The 15,542-nt window shown below is 37.0% G+C and overlaps 1 protein-coding gene across 2 annotated transcripts; it reads right to left on the reverse strand.

The window, feature by feature from the left end:
• Nucleotides 1-292: 292 nt before the first annotated feature.
• LOC110056986 (putative ATP-dependent RNA helicase DDX56) lies at nucleotides 293-15,321 on the reverse strand. 2 transcript variants are annotated; one of them, XM_020763553.2, is made up of 26 exons: nucleotides 15,233-15,321; nucleotides 15,112-15,153; nucleotides 14,920-14,996; nucleotides 14,718-14,760; nucleotides 14,544-14,627; nucleotides 14,338-14,408; nucleotides 13,824-13,896; nucleotides 13,149-13,246; nucleotides 10,517-10,568; nucleotides 9,944-9,982; nucleotides 9,460-9,524; nucleotides 8,938-8,988; nucleotides 7,326-7,379; nucleotides 6,449-6,520; nucleotides 6,244-6,335; nucleotides 5,751-5,772; nucleotides 5,377-5,426; nucleotides 4,682-4,748; nucleotides 4,222-4,325; nucleotides 3,876-3,949; nucleotides 3,515-3,545; nucleotides 3,112-3,170; nucleotides 2,301-2,406; nucleotides 1,973-2,073; nucleotides 1,587-1,649; nucleotides 293-1,024 (listed from the first exon to the last, which is right to left on the reverse strand). In XM_020763553.2, the coding sequence occupies exons 1-26, from the start codon at nucleotides 15,296-15,298 to the stop codon at nucleotides 998-1,000; spliced, it is 1,683 nt and encodes a 560-aa protein (XP_020619212.2). In that variant the 5' UTR covers nucleotides 15,299-15,321; the 3' UTR covers nucleotides 293-997. The 2 variants fall into 2 exon arrangements, with proteins under 2 accessions (XP_020619212.2, XP_089150261.1); XM_089294135.1 differs by lacking the exon at nucleotides 293-1,024 and having other exon boundaries at nucleotides 1,270-1,649.
• Between the last annotated feature and the right edge of the window lie 221 nt (nucleotides 15,322-15,542).

Here is a 15,542-nt window from a genome sequence, read left to right on the forward strand (position 1 = left end):
AGGATATTAGGAAAAGAAACGGCGAAAAAAATTGGAGCAAATTTGGAAAAAGAAAACAAACAAACAACGAAATTTGGACAACTTCCAACACTTGAAAATAAGACGATTGTATCAGATTATTTTAAAATCTATTTACTCCAGATAACATAATTTTAAACTGCCTTTTGTGCATTCATATATTTGGCAATCCGCCAAGTAGTTACAAGGGAATTTTCCGCGTTAAAGGAGAAATGTCAGTACTGAAATCATCTGGACAATGCTGTAAACTTCCTCTCAGATTATTTTTAGACGATTGTTACAAATCACATAATTTATTCCACGAAACAACATAATTTATTCCAAATTGAAGACAGGTGTTGAACATAAAAGTAGAACCGATGAAGACGGTAGGGCGATAAAACATGTCTTTAAAACCTCTATTCTGGTTCATTCTTGTTAATCTGCACCTCTTTTGTTCTTTGGGGTAGCGCCATTGTTTGTGTTGTTTACCTGCTCTTTCCTTTGGCCAATTATAAAGAACCGTGTGAAGGGCGCAGGTCGCCCCTGATATAATATCTACAGGTCACGAGGTACCGTCTCGAGTTAACGAACTTGAATCAGGTTATTTAGATCTGCCGGTTCAATGGCAGTAGTCAGTCCTGAGAGAACTTGAAGAAAAGCGATAAGCTGTAGTTCAACGAGAAACCTGCCTACAAAAAGAAAAAGGAACAACCTTGCAGAAGCAGGCTGATCTTTAAGATGCTGCTGTTCTTTACAACATTTCTGCAGTAGTCAGCAAGAGTCATGTTACATTTACTGCATGAACTCTTTTTCTTTCAGTCAATGGACCTCGGTCAGGTCAAAACTTTCACAATTATGTGACGTCATCGATAGCGACCAATCACGTCCATTGCTTGTGTAAAGTCTGGGACGAGTCGAAGAACTCAGTCGTGATAATCTACCCAGGCTTCTTCACAGTCGAGCCACGCAAGGCAGAGAAAGGTATAGCCATGGTTGTTCAACCTTTCTTACCTTTCCCGTGTCCCTGAAAGGAAAACATCTTGTTGAGATGAAGCTTTTTCTCAGCAATAACTGGATGGTATTGTAGTTTAGCAGCTGGCCCTAGATGTTCCAAAGGTCGGATAACGCTATCCACCGGATAAAGCGCTATCTATCGGATAAGTGTTAACAAGACAAACCATGCTATCTGCTGGAAAGTTATCAGTTTATCCGGCACATAGCGTTATTCACCTTTCGAACAACCCGGGCCTGGACTTCAGACCACACGGAACTAGAACACTCATCACAGATTGGTTTGGATACAACAGCAAGTCCTGTTATGCTCTACTGTGACGTATGACACAGAGGATTATGGGTTACAAGCTGATACCATAACATATCTGCTGGGTGAGTTATGACCTGGCCACCAGGCTCTGTGATCACTGAGGTGATGTTCACACTCTACCGTGTACTGGCGCTTGAGTTTACTTGCTGGAGGTAAGGTCTAGGCGTTAAAAAAATCATTCTCTCCACTGTGCTCAAAATACAGCTTGCGAGTTATAAACAGAACATGCTGCGTAAGACAGCGTAGACAAGGACATCCATACCTTACTCCCCTTCTGATGATGTTTTTGATATTTAAAACTCTTCAATGGATCCATCTTACGCTTCTAAAAGAAAACAACAACAACAACAACAACAAAAGAGTTAAACTTGAAAGACAGGAAGCGACAAAGAATTCTGCCTAAAATACTGAGGTATACTTTGAGAAGGCACCTTCTGTAAATCGTAGTGAAAAGTGGTCCATAAGGAATCAGTAAGGATAATTTACAGGTGTCCTTTATAAGACGTTTGACTTTGGATGATGCAAAGCTGCAAAATATTTAATGACCGGGAAGGTTGACTCCATTGTTGTTGCTTAATTACATAATTCTTTTAAGGTGGGACTATTACAATATTATACACGGACGAGGAACTTCCAGTTCAAACTGACCTTGCCGCCATGTGTACTGTGAGCGTTCTTTTGTGATGACATGTGAGGACGTCTTCTCTTCCGAGAAGATTTCGCCATGGAAGGTCGAAGAGTAGGAGGAACTAAAATACAACAACAACAATTACAAAACATCGTGTGGTGCCTTGTTAGTTATGTGGAAATTGAAATAGGGCAGGTGAAAAAATAATTCGTTGACAAATTCTGTCATCGAGTATTGACTGAGCCCGCGGTATCTGCCAAGATTTTGCTTAGCAACATGACAAAGGCTGAGAGCGTCATAAGATAAAATGACTGAAAAAAAAAAAAACAAAACAAAACAACAACTTACCGAGATATTCGGGGACGTTTTTTAAATGAGGTTGGATTCTTGTGGGATGAAGATCTTTGTCATGTCTGAGAACTTGCAAGTCTCTTGGATTATCTTCAAAATATGCCTGGTTAAATAGACACACTTCACATCAAAATGTAATTTTGAAAAGACCAAAACTTAATTTAAAGATGTATATGGAAATTTATGTCGTCCTTGCAACTACCCACGGGAGATCACTAGACAAGTCTCTGAGCGAGGGAAAAGTCCAAAGATTTCTCATGCTAAAACTGTTGTGGCAGACCTCCCCACTTCCTGATCATGTCCAATTGGGAAAGAACAGCGAACTCCAGGTAAAAGTTTGTAGTGGAATGAGAAGAATCAGAGAGCTACACTCAGAGAGAGCCTATTCTCATCCACGTTCTCATCCACCAGTTGATTGGTTGTCGAAGGTAATCTGACATCTGTTATTGGTTTTAAACACTCATACAACCTGGTTTAACCCAATAGAACAATAAGGATTTTTTCAGCCAATCGAATCGACTTACAACCTAGGGGGAAATAACACCCATATGCAGTCACTGCCATTTTAATGGAAAACACAAATAATGATGCTGAACACAGCGCTTCTGTTGTAATTGCTCTTTTATTATTGTTGGTTTACCCGGAATTAGACCATGGTTTAACTTTCCCTTCCTCTCTTTTCCGTTCTGTTTCGCCTTTTTCACCAGAGGAGTAGCAATATTTCTATCCATGTCCCACAAGAATGGGAGTAAAATAGACGTTCACATGACGCTGTTCTTGCCTGCCGACAAACGACAGAGATACGTACCTTTAATTTCTCAGAATTTAATATTTCTGATTTGATTTCTTTAAGTCGTGCTTCCTTAACTGAGGGAGACAAACATAGATAGTAATTAGAAATTTTCATAACCAGCATCAAAAAGTCTTGGAACTAAGTAGAGGAGTAACATAGTAAATGGTTTGAACCCAGGAGTATCAGAAGTTCAGTCACCAACAACAGTTCTTTTGAGAACTACCCTCACCCGGACGATAACACTGTACGAACTAAGTAGAAGAGTGATTGCTGGCTCTTCTGATCAAATAATATGGACTCAATCTTTCACCCCAAGGAAACTGTGTTGACTTAAAACAAAATCTCATAACTTGAACACCACGATGATCAAAAGGTATATTCAGCATTCTATACTAAAAAGTATTTAGCTTAAACTAACCTGCTGATTTTGTTACAGCTCTAAGTGCGTCCTAATAAAAAAGGCACAGTTACAAAGAATTAAAAAATTGAAACAACATCATAACTTGAGTAATAACAACAGTTTACACACTGTTGAAACCAACTTGTTTAGAAAGATCAAACCCGGTCCCATTTTGACAACGCTATTGAGTGTTAATACGGCAACATTTTTGTATTCTCGATAGTGAAGCAAGTTACACGCAGCCAATGAAATATAGTTTAGACTGCCAGGTTCATGTAGTAAAGATCTTGGAGAGATTCATTTGTATGTCGACACCAGGGTCCAAAGAGATCATAACAAGTCGCAAGGGAATAATTTTATCACATCAAATTATATTTACCTGTGCTCGATATCTGAATCCTTCAATCTCCTCCATTCTAAATTGATACGGCTTAAAAATCTCTTTTTTCTCTCCTTGAACATCAAAAGCAAAAATTACTAGTCAGTAAGAGTTTTATCCTAATAGCTTCATTTAACATTATTTTTGTTAATATCACGTTATTTTTTTCTTCCCTCGCCATTTATTATGTAGATATTTTAGCTATTAAATTGTAACAAGTAAATAATTAGTCAGTCTTTCTAAATCCACTGAATCTGGAATCATTCAGGTCTTTACTATAGAACAATGTCTGAAAAAAGAACAGATCTCTAACTTCAAGGAACTTATTAAAAGATGTTTTATGTACCTGTGATCTCTTTAGTTAATTCCTCTTCAGCTTTTTTCAGTATTTTGTAATCATTTGCAGTCACAAACGACAAGGCAGTACCCACATTATCACCTCGAGCTGTCCTGTGCAGTGGAAAAGGAAAAAAAAAAAAAACTTACCATGAATAACTTATAAATTTCAACCCCTATTAAAATGGCCACCATTGGGGAAATGGATAGTGGCCGCTTAAAAGGGGTTGGCCGCTAAATAGAGGTAAAAACAATAGAGAACCCTCATTGGGACTTTGATTACTGGCCGCCTGTGGCCGTTTAATAGGTGGCTGCTTAACAGGGGTCAGACTGTAAGTAAATAAGGAAGTAGCACATAACATAGGTAGTAGGTGCAGAAAAAATCAAGAGAAGGGGAATTCAGGTGCATTCTAAACAAATCCAGTTACAACACAACTACACGTACACAATTAACATGATTAAAGCTGTACCTTCCTACTCTGTGAATATATGCATCAACAGCTGCAGGGAAGTCAAAATTGATAACATTTTCAACTCCTGGAAAAGTACAACAAACAGAAAGTTAATTCACTGGTTTGCCGTAAACAACTGGATATTGACGTGCATGGTCATGCATAGAATAATATTAACATCTAAACGTGTTAACGAAGTATCCATGAAGGGTTCTTTAAAGTTTGAGTCTTGGAATAAACCATGAAAGGTCCACTGTTCAGTCTTTTGGATACGGTAAGAATTACTTATTGATGCTAACATTTGTGACTTTGCTTCACCCAGCACATGTATTAGTTGATGTATCCATTCTACAAAGAGGTCAGGTTTTTGTTGACGTCAACACCTAAGACACTGAGATGTGACGTGATTCCACCTTAGAGCATGTTTGGTACAATCTAGAAAAACTCTTTTTCTGAGTATTTGTGGTTTGTTTCGTCAGCCATTTCCCCTCCCACCTTAAAATATCCTTAGGGAGAGAGCATGGTTTGATTGATCTGTTGCAACAACAATATACTGAACAGTGAATGACATCAAACAAAATAGCAACTGGAAATCTGCTTTCTTCTTGTTCAGTTTTGCTGAACAAAAGTAATCATTTTGCTTACATCTAGTTTGCATGATGTTTTGTTTCCATTCACTTGTAATCATTTTGAAATACTTTCTAAAAGCAAACCTTGAAAATCTACTCCTCTTGACACCCCATACTCTTTGTCTTTCTTTCTCCTGTAGAAAAGGAAAATAATGTTATTAACATAACATACTGCAAAATGCAAAAATCTGATTCATTTAGCTTTCCTCCATTGCACATGTGCATGTAGAAATTTAGTGTGTATAAATTAGGTTTGGCAATAAATTAGGTTTTCTCCACCAACTCTTCCTGTATACAAGTAAGCCATGTTACTCATGGACACACATTATTGAGCTTTGATACAACTTAACATTGACTGAATTACAGAAGCAGCACTGCCAAACATATCACTGTCTGAAAACAAGTAAAGAGGTAATAATTTCATGCGATATTGACAAGTCAGGTATTACTGTACTCACTTTTTCTTTTTCTTTACATTTGCTGTAAATGTCAAAGTCAAGGACAACAAACTATATCACATAGATAATGTGATCATTATGGCTGAAAACATTAATTTTATGACAGGGCTTATTACTTGAATTGATGGACTACTTGATTGACATGACCTTTGTATTCTCAGGACTACATTCGTAAAGCCCTAACTTGAAATGTTTCCAAAGTATACACATTGGTTAAATACAAAAACCTATTGTTAGAACCAAAACTCAGGTTGCATCTTGAACTTATATTTTTATGGAGATCTTCCTGAATATGGCCCTGGGCTGACAATCTGCACTATTTATAAGGTAATTAAAAATACATCCCTGTATTAGAAAGCAAAAAAAGAAAATTCTAATGACCATGATTGCCCAATTCTAAAACGTGAAATTGTTCACTAATGCTGTATTTAAAAATACAGTTGCTGACAGAGGTAACAATATTTGGAACAGACCATATCTTTGTGAAGGATACTAGATGTCGAGGCCACAGCATCAAACACACTTTCATCAGATGCTATGATGTAGTCATAGATGTCTCTGTTGAATTCCTCTACTATATGTAATCTGAAAGTGCCAAAAAACATTATTGCATTACAACATCAACAGCACCCCAAACAGTATGCAACTAAAAATAACTAAAAGCTGCAAAACATTAAGCATAAAAACCTACAGGTTACCTTGAGTTGTGTGGTAATTCAGAATTCAATACACAAGCTTTGATTGAAAACTGCTCAAGAAAGAGTTTCAGCCTGCAAGACAGAACAGTAGAGATATTATCATTTGGCATGTGGTCTTGAGGTTTATAAAAGCACTCCTTTTGTAAGTATAACTGAATTCCAGGATACATGTAAGCACAGAAATTGAATAATTTTTAAACGTTAATTCATGTACAATTAATTTTACAGGTAATTGCATGACCATCACATGCACAATATTTGAGGACTTTAGGGCATTGTCTGCGGTCATTAAGATCGATGAACATCAATTGCACAAACAATAGGTCTTATATGTATTAATCATCCTAGATTACACACTGCACATGCCATTTCTTTCAAAGCTTTGGCATATTCACTCTATTTTCATGTGGGCATTTTTGATCTTTGCTTTCTGAAGTATTACATGTAAGTGACTAAGAGTCAGTATTTATACTCTCCGTTGGACAATATGCTAAGGTTACCATTTAATTTGCCAGTACCCATCTATACACCAAGGTGGAGAGGTAGTGTGAGTGTTAAGTGTCTTCCCTGAGAACACAACGGAGTGATCTCGGTTAAGGCTTGAACCACACATGCATCTGTAATCCCTGGGGCAGTACACTAAACATTACATCACCATATCTCTGACTTATCTCTAACTACAGCATGTACACTGACAAATGTTCATGAAGACTGTTCGTACAATTCTTGTTTTCGCATAATAACTTTATAGAGAGCTTTTAAGTTGTGCAGTTGACTAGTTTGTGGATGGTACATGTAGTATTTAATAACACACCAGTCATACAGTAAACCTGTAACACAGTGCTGCAATTATAACTGAGAATAATTAGCTATTTACCTGTAACACCTGTCAATTCCATTGACAAACAAAATAGTTTTCCCTTGAACAAGTCTGTGATACAACACAATAACCAATCCATTTAAATCAGTCAAGACTGCTTTTTTCACACTGGACGCAATCCATTCAACCAAAATTTGTGGAAATTTCGGTCTAAAACTGAATGGATTGGTTCAGTCCAACCAGAAAAGTTTCAAAAAAAATCAGCCCACCTTTCGAAATGGACCACTTTTCTCGGTTCGACCAGTCCAATTGAAAGGGACTGTTCCATTTGACCATTTCGACCCATTCTCAATCCCAGTACCTCGCTGTGCGGTAGTTTCCATGTACAACATGGAGAAAAACACTTATTATGCAGCTAATTTATGGATTGTTAACAGCAGATCTATCGGTGTTACTCATACATCCATGTGCAGATACAACAGGTCTGGAGCTGCTTCGCAAGCCAAGTGTATGTTTTGGCTGTTAACGGCTCTTAAAGACGATTTATTTCCCGAGAGAATTTGGAATGTTCTTTTCGTCATTCAAAAGTGGTGTTTGAACTAATATGGCAAATATCTGGGAATGGTATGCTCAAAATAATGCTACGCTTTAAACAGCTCATGAAAATATAATTGATATCACCGTCAAAATTGTCATGTACTGTAGCTCTAGTATGAGCAACAGTGATCCAATATCCTCCATTTAAATGAGCACGAAACTTGTTTTGTGAATGGAATGGAATGAGACCATCCGGACCCGTCGCAATCCATTCAACACCAAGAAATTTTTGAACCTCAGCCCGGAAATTTTTGTTGAATGGATCGCACCCACTATAAGTTCTAGTTACTGCGCCTTTCAATAACAAGCGGACTCTAAAATTCAAAGCTCAACCGACAAATGCGTTTTTTTGCTACCATCAATCAGATGTTTGGCGGTTTCTCTCAACTTCCGACAACTGCCGAACACTGTTTCATTGTCTGAACCATGCTCAACAATTTGATTATCGTGTGCTCAGAAGCTGGGAGGAGCCGCCAAACATTTGATTGACAGTAGCGAAAATCGCATTTGTCGGTTCAGCTTTGAATTTTAAAGTCCGCATGTTACTGAAAGGCACAGTAAAGAGTAACAAATAACAGTAACAACAATAGCAATAATCTTTATTGACTCACACTAACCATAGTAAACATAGGAGAATGGTTATGAAGCCCGGCAAATATCAAAGGAGCAAAAAAGATGACATTAGATTTATTTTGGAAGGTTCACTACCGTGCACAATCATTCGTTTTGCTCTCATACACTATGCGTGAATTATATAACCAAAATGTTTCCATTGGTTAGTTCCTCAGTCAGAAGTAAACAACTATTGCGTTTTGTGCATGGTCAAGGCCAGAAAAGAGAACAAAAACATACAACAAAGAACTTTCTTGGGTTTCTTAACCATTCCCCTCTATTAACTATGCACTAACATACATTTGGAACTCACAGGAGATGTATCATAAACATTGCAAGTTGATATAAAAACAAAATAATAAGGAGAGGAATTATTAATTAGAGCCTAAAGGCTAAAGGAGACACAAAGTTTTTGAGTAGCCATTGTCTAGCGACAAGACAACGCCATTCTTGATCTTACCTTAACTTGAGAAGAGTGTATATCAAGAGGAACTTTTCATCCATTTCACATCTAGAAAACAAATATGATAAAGGAAGGAAAACACTCCACAGGATATACAGCCGACTTGAAGAGTAATGGTAGTCTTCTCTAAGCCCACAATAACGGTTCACAGTTCATTGCTAACTCTGGTATTCATAGGATTATGATGCTAGGAGTGTTCCCTCCTGACACCCAGTTCTATTATGTCAGTTTGCCCTTCTAACAGTTTCCAATTATTATTCTCCTCTGTGGAGAGAAGCATGTGCAAGGTTTCTTTCATGATTATTACTGTTTTCTTTTTTGTGTGTGTTTGACCCTTCTGGGTCACAGTAAGCTGCATATATTTCCCCTTCCACTCCCCTTTCTTATTGAGATTTGCAATAAACTGCAATTTTGATTCCTTTTTACAGGGTGCTTAAGGCCATTCTCTGTCAAATAAAACTCAAAGTACTGTACATGTAAAGTACATGTAAAGTGCAACATTTTCTTCTTCAAACATACTTTATAAAATACTGTGTGAGTTTGTCATCAGATGGAAGCTGTGACTCCTGCAGCTTGAGGATAACCTGTAAAACACATTGAAAAAATAAATTTTAAAAACCAGGAACCAAGCAATGAATGAATGTACAGATACACAAAAATGTTAGAAAGAAAATTGCCAACAAAAAAATTGATTTATCGAACTTAAAACAATAATTTTATAACTAGTACCCGCAGGGCTTCATTCTGGATGAGTTTGAAGAAATCCCATTTTTTTGTTCTCTCCAGGCCTAGTTGATATTGAGGTGAAGCTGCTTTTAAGTTTCTTTAATGTGCAAAGCCAGCATGATTGTACAAGTCTTACTTGTTAAGAACCTGGTAGTGGTCTGGTAGGGATTCAAGCTAACTACAACTCTTTGCCCTTCCAAAATTACAATGTAGCTAATAAATAACTGTGTTAATCTGTTGTGGTTACATACAATATGATGTAGTTTGAAATACTTACTGGATTGTGGAGGACAAGTTTCTTTAAAGCTGTAACATCCTGCAAAAAAAATGTTGAAAATAAATCATGACAGAATTACACAGAAATACACGACTGTACAGTCAGCCTTTAATCCATAAGTTTACTTTGTTTGTTATGAAAATTTCACAGTATATCAAGGCCACATTGACTGGGGTGTTGGTATCATAATCATCCTTTCCAGCAGCCAGCAAACATCACAATCTCCAGCAACTTAGATTTTTTACCTCAAGTTGATAAAATAATGATCCCAGGGTAATAAAAGAAATTATTGGGTTTCTCAAAAATGCTTAGTGATTTCTCTGCCTGAATTCTATTCTCCTAAACCAACTTGACTGGAAAAAGAAAAACCTGATACAACTTATTATAGACTTAAATGATTTTACTTTGTTGTCCTTGAGCTGTAGGAAATATGAAACATTGGAAAGCTTTTCTTGTTTATACATGCTAAACCATCTGCTTGAAAATTCTCTTCTCCCAGGCTACACTTTTGTATTGCAAAGTGCCTTCCTAATTTAAATGACGATTTCTACACACCCATCTAATAATACACACCTCACTTAAAGTTGCAGACATCAGGAATGACTGATAAATCTTTGGAAGATGGCTGCAATGAGAGTTTACATTAACAACTAACTTGTAGAAGGTGCACTGACCTAATTATCATTAGTACAAATCTGCTAGAGTTTTATCAGGAATGCCATTCTCTGATTGGCTACACTATTTACTACATACATCTATTCTTTTGTAGATGGTGAGTAGCCTAGCAGTGTGAAGAGGATTTAGATACATTTAGATTTAGATACTAGTAGTAAGAATTATAAGTTTTTAAAAAAATTAGATTATTTGTTCTTAATGTCTATGCATGATAGTTGACTCAGGCTGTGCCCTCATCAACTATCATGCAAATATAGAGATCTCAAGGCCATAATCTAATTGTCGAACAGAAGAATATATATATCTTATTAGATGTTTTGTTGTGTAGTATCGCTGTTAATTTTCACGAGTTGTACCACATTTTGACGAGCCCAAAGGGCGAGTTCGGGCTCATCAAAATACAAACAATGAGTAAAAATATTAAGCAATACTACACACCAAAACATCTAATGAGAGATTTATTATCCCACTGCTGTAGTCAATAAATTTATCAGTGAAAGAAGGAGAGTGTGACAGTTTTGTGTGCATGTGCCAACCTGTCCGGCAAACAGGTTTTCTACAGTACAATATTACTGTATATTTGTACTGTTATTTGGACGGTATTCACTGCAGTTGGATAATAATATGTTCTAGTCTTTTCTAACAATGACAATCAATGTGTCTCAGTGGACCTTCTATTTAACAATTAGGTTTCTATCACATGATAGTTGATGAGACCTGAGCCAGCCTGAGTCAACTATCATGTATCACATATATTGTTATATAAATCTACCAGTGATTCAAAACTCTATCTAAATCTTGAAAATGCAAAGAAGTGGCTGCCTTTTTGTTAACAACCAAGTGAATAGTGTAGCCAATAAGAGAACAGCAATCGTGATTGAATGCTAGAAGATTTATACTAATGATCACTATAAGGCAACTACCTCACTGCACATAACCAATTAGACAGAGAGTTACCAATAGTCACTCACTTGATCACCTCAAAAATGTACAGAAACACAGAAAATGTTACCTTTCTGTGTACATGTACGTCAGGATAGAATGATTGAGAAGCTGAGCATAAACATTTTCACCACATTATTTTGCAAAGTAACTGAGATGGTCATGTTGTGGTTTATTATTTTTGGTTTTGGGTTTAAAATTTCTCAAGTCAGATAGATGTTTATTTTCCTTTGCCTTGCATTAACTATCATAATCACAGGCGGCCCAAGCTCTCACTGTTATCCTTCTTATGCGAACGTTCAGGCTAACGTGACATATGGCATGTGCTACTACATAACGACCGAATTTGACCACGCGAAACATGACTCTCGCCTTGCAGCATATGGAGGTGTTGTGTTACAACGGTTTGAATTTATAAAGGTTTGTATGGGAATGCAACGGCTTTGCTTGAAAAGCCAATTATTCTTATATTTTGTGAATGAAATCTACTTAACCTGTTGCTGTGTTGTATTCTTTGTTGTTTACCAGCTCCTCGGGCCGATCTAATGCGATTTCGGCGAGTTATCGTTCTGTGGGTTTCCATTACTAAAAGAAAGACAAGGCCGGACACTGATTTCCAGAGTGCCCGCCGCTCCAGGCGAATAAATCCACTGAAAATAACCCTGCCGGCTCAATTCGTCTGTAGAATCGAAGAAGAGATGTTTAAGTTCCATGTCAGTTCACTTGCTACACAATTCCGTCCACAACCTCTTTGCTACGAAACATTTATTTCGAGATTGCTTCGCTCACAAATTCGAAAACAGCCGCGTCACAAAAGTTAGGACACTTTTGCGGTTCGCATAGTACGTTCGGTCACTATAATTAGCCCGACCGGGGGTAGTCAGCAACGATTTGTCAACACGCAAACCAAAATGCTCCCCGGGTACCCTCATGATTTATTTGACAAACCCGCCAAGATTTTGATTGGTCGATGGTAACAATGCGCGTCTTGGTGGGAACGATAACTCGCCGAAATCGCGTTAGATCGGCCCAAGGAGCTGGCAAACAACAAAGAATACAACACAGCAACAGGGTAAGTAGATTTTATTCACAAAATATAAGAACAATTGGCTTTTCAAGCAAAGCCGTTGCATTCCCATACAAACCTTTATAAATTCAAACCGTTGTAACACAACACCTCCATATGCTGCAAGGCGAGAGTCATGTTACACGTGGTCAAATTCGGTCGTTATGTAATAGTACATGCCATAATTTTTTTTTGTCACGTCAGCCTGAACGTTCGCATAAAAAGGATAACATTGAGAGCTTGGGCCGCCTGTGTCATAATCAAGTATAACAGGGAAATAAAAATCAACCTGTTTGAAACATTTCAGACAAAAAACAAATTTATAGTCAATGTTAATGGTGGAGTAGCTGTGGTCAGTTACACTGCAATGGTAGGTGATTGAAGAATTTCTTAGTGCAGTGAATGTGTCTTCCAGTATCAGACAGCCTTAATCAGCTGTTAATGTTTTGGACAATTTGAAAATTCTCATTTTCTTTATCTTTTATACTAAAAAATGTTTCACATGTTACAACGTACATTTACCTTAGAAGAGTCTTTAGATCATGTTCATAGCCATACGAGAAGACGAGGTCAGCTTCATCAATGACCAGTATCTGCAGACTGGCTTTAAGATCAAGATTCTGGAATAACAATGATTGTTATTGATGCATGTAATAGTCACTCACTCGAGTATAGAATTAAATATAGCTTACATGGATCTCACATCAACTCTTTTTGTCTGTTTCTTGGTCACAAGGTGAATTAATTCAATTGTTCAGATATCCAGTATAATTTAATACAATTTGATAATGCACTCCAAAGAGAAGAGAGGCGAGATGAGGTGAGGCAAGGAGAAGTGAGAGAAGGAAATACTGGTATCTTCATTGCTGCAGCTACATTTGTGTTGGGTGTGTTTAAAACACGAAATGGTGAGATGACGAAATGGCACTAAGGGTAAGAGTGAATGTGGTACAAGGGTGTCTGTAAGGGTTAACCCTACAATCATTGAGAGCTTAACACTGTCTAGTCAGTGATATTTAGGCTAACCTGAGCAATATTTCAGGGCTAACTGGAGCAGTATTTAGGCTGAGCATAGTGCCATTTTGAGTTACATGTATCTGGTTGATCCATGCTCTAAATTCAATTGAGTGTAGATCTCACTGATGTACACTGTACTTAACGCAATGTAATATTGTCGAATTAACTATGAACACTTACTTTGGCTTGCACATGACCAAGTAATGCACTTGGTGTTCCAATCACTATGTCAGGACACTCCATCAACAGTGACCTTGAAAGAAATTACAATATTAGACTGGCTCTTTAGCTGAAAACAATGTACATACTTGAACCATACTTTCAGAAATCTGTAAAAACTTTATTAGGTATGCAACAGATCACTGCCAATTTCATCCACAAAAGGATGTGTTGGAAAATTATTGCTAACATATAAAGCTTGTTAACTTGCTATTATAATATTACATTACAATGTGATTTAGCACATGGTTCAAAAACCTGTAAATACAATGGGCTTGGCCCAGGACATCTGTCTTTCATATTGAATTTTGATAAACGAGTTTAACACTTACAATAATTCACCTACTGAAAAATAATCTACACATGCATTCGTACACCACTTAAAAACTTTGAAAATGAGTTGATGTACATATTGTATTTCAAGACTGACCAGAGGCTCATATGAAAACATCACTAGTTTTACTTTGATACTCACTTTGTACTAGCAAGATTTTCCTGTGCAACATCGGCAACTCTGACTTCCCGAGAGCAGTAAGAGGATAATTCCTATGATTAAACAAAAACCAAAATTACTTACAAGAACTACATGTACACAATGACCTTAGACAATTTGGCTATGAACAATTTGGCCTGTATACAGGTACTGCACATACTGCAAGAGAATGGCATTTAAAGTTTTACCTTGATGTTTCTGTGTGCTTGCTTTGATAGTTCTTTGGTGGGTACTAACACAAGAGCTCTAACACCAGTGCTGGAAGAATTTGTCTGTAAGATTGATTGATATGCATTAATATGTTAAATTGTGGCAAGGGATCCTGTGTGTCAGAGTCTTACTTTTAAATGAACAGACCATACCTGTTTATCTTGTAGGATTCTCTGTATCAGTGGTATTGCATACCTAAATGTATAGAAATAAACAAACCTTACATAGTTGAAATTAAAAAATTAACTAAGATCTACTACAACACATATGTATAGCCTAAAAATAAACAAGGTATACGCCAAAAATGTAACTGATTATAATCTTAGCTAAAAACTCAGCCCTCAGACAACTTACGCTGCAGTTTTGCCAGATCCAGTCTTGGCTCTTGCTAAGATGTCTTTCCCTTCGAGAGCTAAAGGAATTCCTTTTTCCTGTTTAACAGTAAGAATAAATAAAGGAAGAACTTTCTATCGAAACAGAATGTCATTGACACACAAAAGAAACAAATTAGCAGATTAAAACTCAGTGAAACTTCATTGAGCTAACCTGGATTGGAGAAGGTTGTGACCAGTTCAACTTGGCAATAGCCTAATAGAGAAAACATTAGTAAGCGTGAAGATTAAAATGAACGATTCTGGCCTATTTTGATCCCTAAATTATAATTTACCTTGACCAATCGACTGTCTAAACCCATTTCGTGAAAAGAGCAACTTTCATTAATTTCGTCCGCCATGTTGATATTTTGCACGTGAAACGAAATGCGCGCGCATATTCTTCCAGAAAATTATCTTCGCTATTCGCGGGCTCAACTCTCTCATTTTCACCTGTCGCAAAAGAAGGTCTATTCAAATTGGTTTTCCAAAACCGCATCGCAATTTTTAAGTCATACTTATAATTACGAATGACTTACACGTTTAAATATCTTAAGACAGAAACAGAAATAATAAATAGTGTATTGATTAATATAGCCTTAAAAA

The sequence above is a fragment of the Orbicella faveolata genome, unplaced genomic scaffold, assembly GCF_042242905.1.
Source record: "Orbicella faveolata isolate gen_17 unplaced genomic scaffold, um_ofav_v1 contig_1, whole genome shotgun sequence".
Lineage (NCBI taxonomy): Eukaryota > Metazoa > Cnidaria > Anthozoa > Scleractinia > Merulinidae > Orbicella > Orbicella faveolata.

Excerpts from the sequence above, each read along its gene's own strand:
- LOC110056986 (XM_089294135.1), bottom strand. The coding sequence starts at position 15,298 with ATGGCGGACGAAATTAATGAAAGTTGCTCTTTTCACGAAATGGGTTTA. Across the intron at positions 5,773-6,243 it reads TGCTGTGGCCTCGACATCTA|CAAATGTAAAGAAAAAGAAA; the intron begins GTATCCTTCACA and ends TGACATTTACAG. Across the intron at positions 4,326-4,681 it reads TATATTCACAGAGTAGGAAG|GACAGCTCGAGGTGATAATG; the intron begins GTACAGCTTTAA and ends TCCACTGCACAG.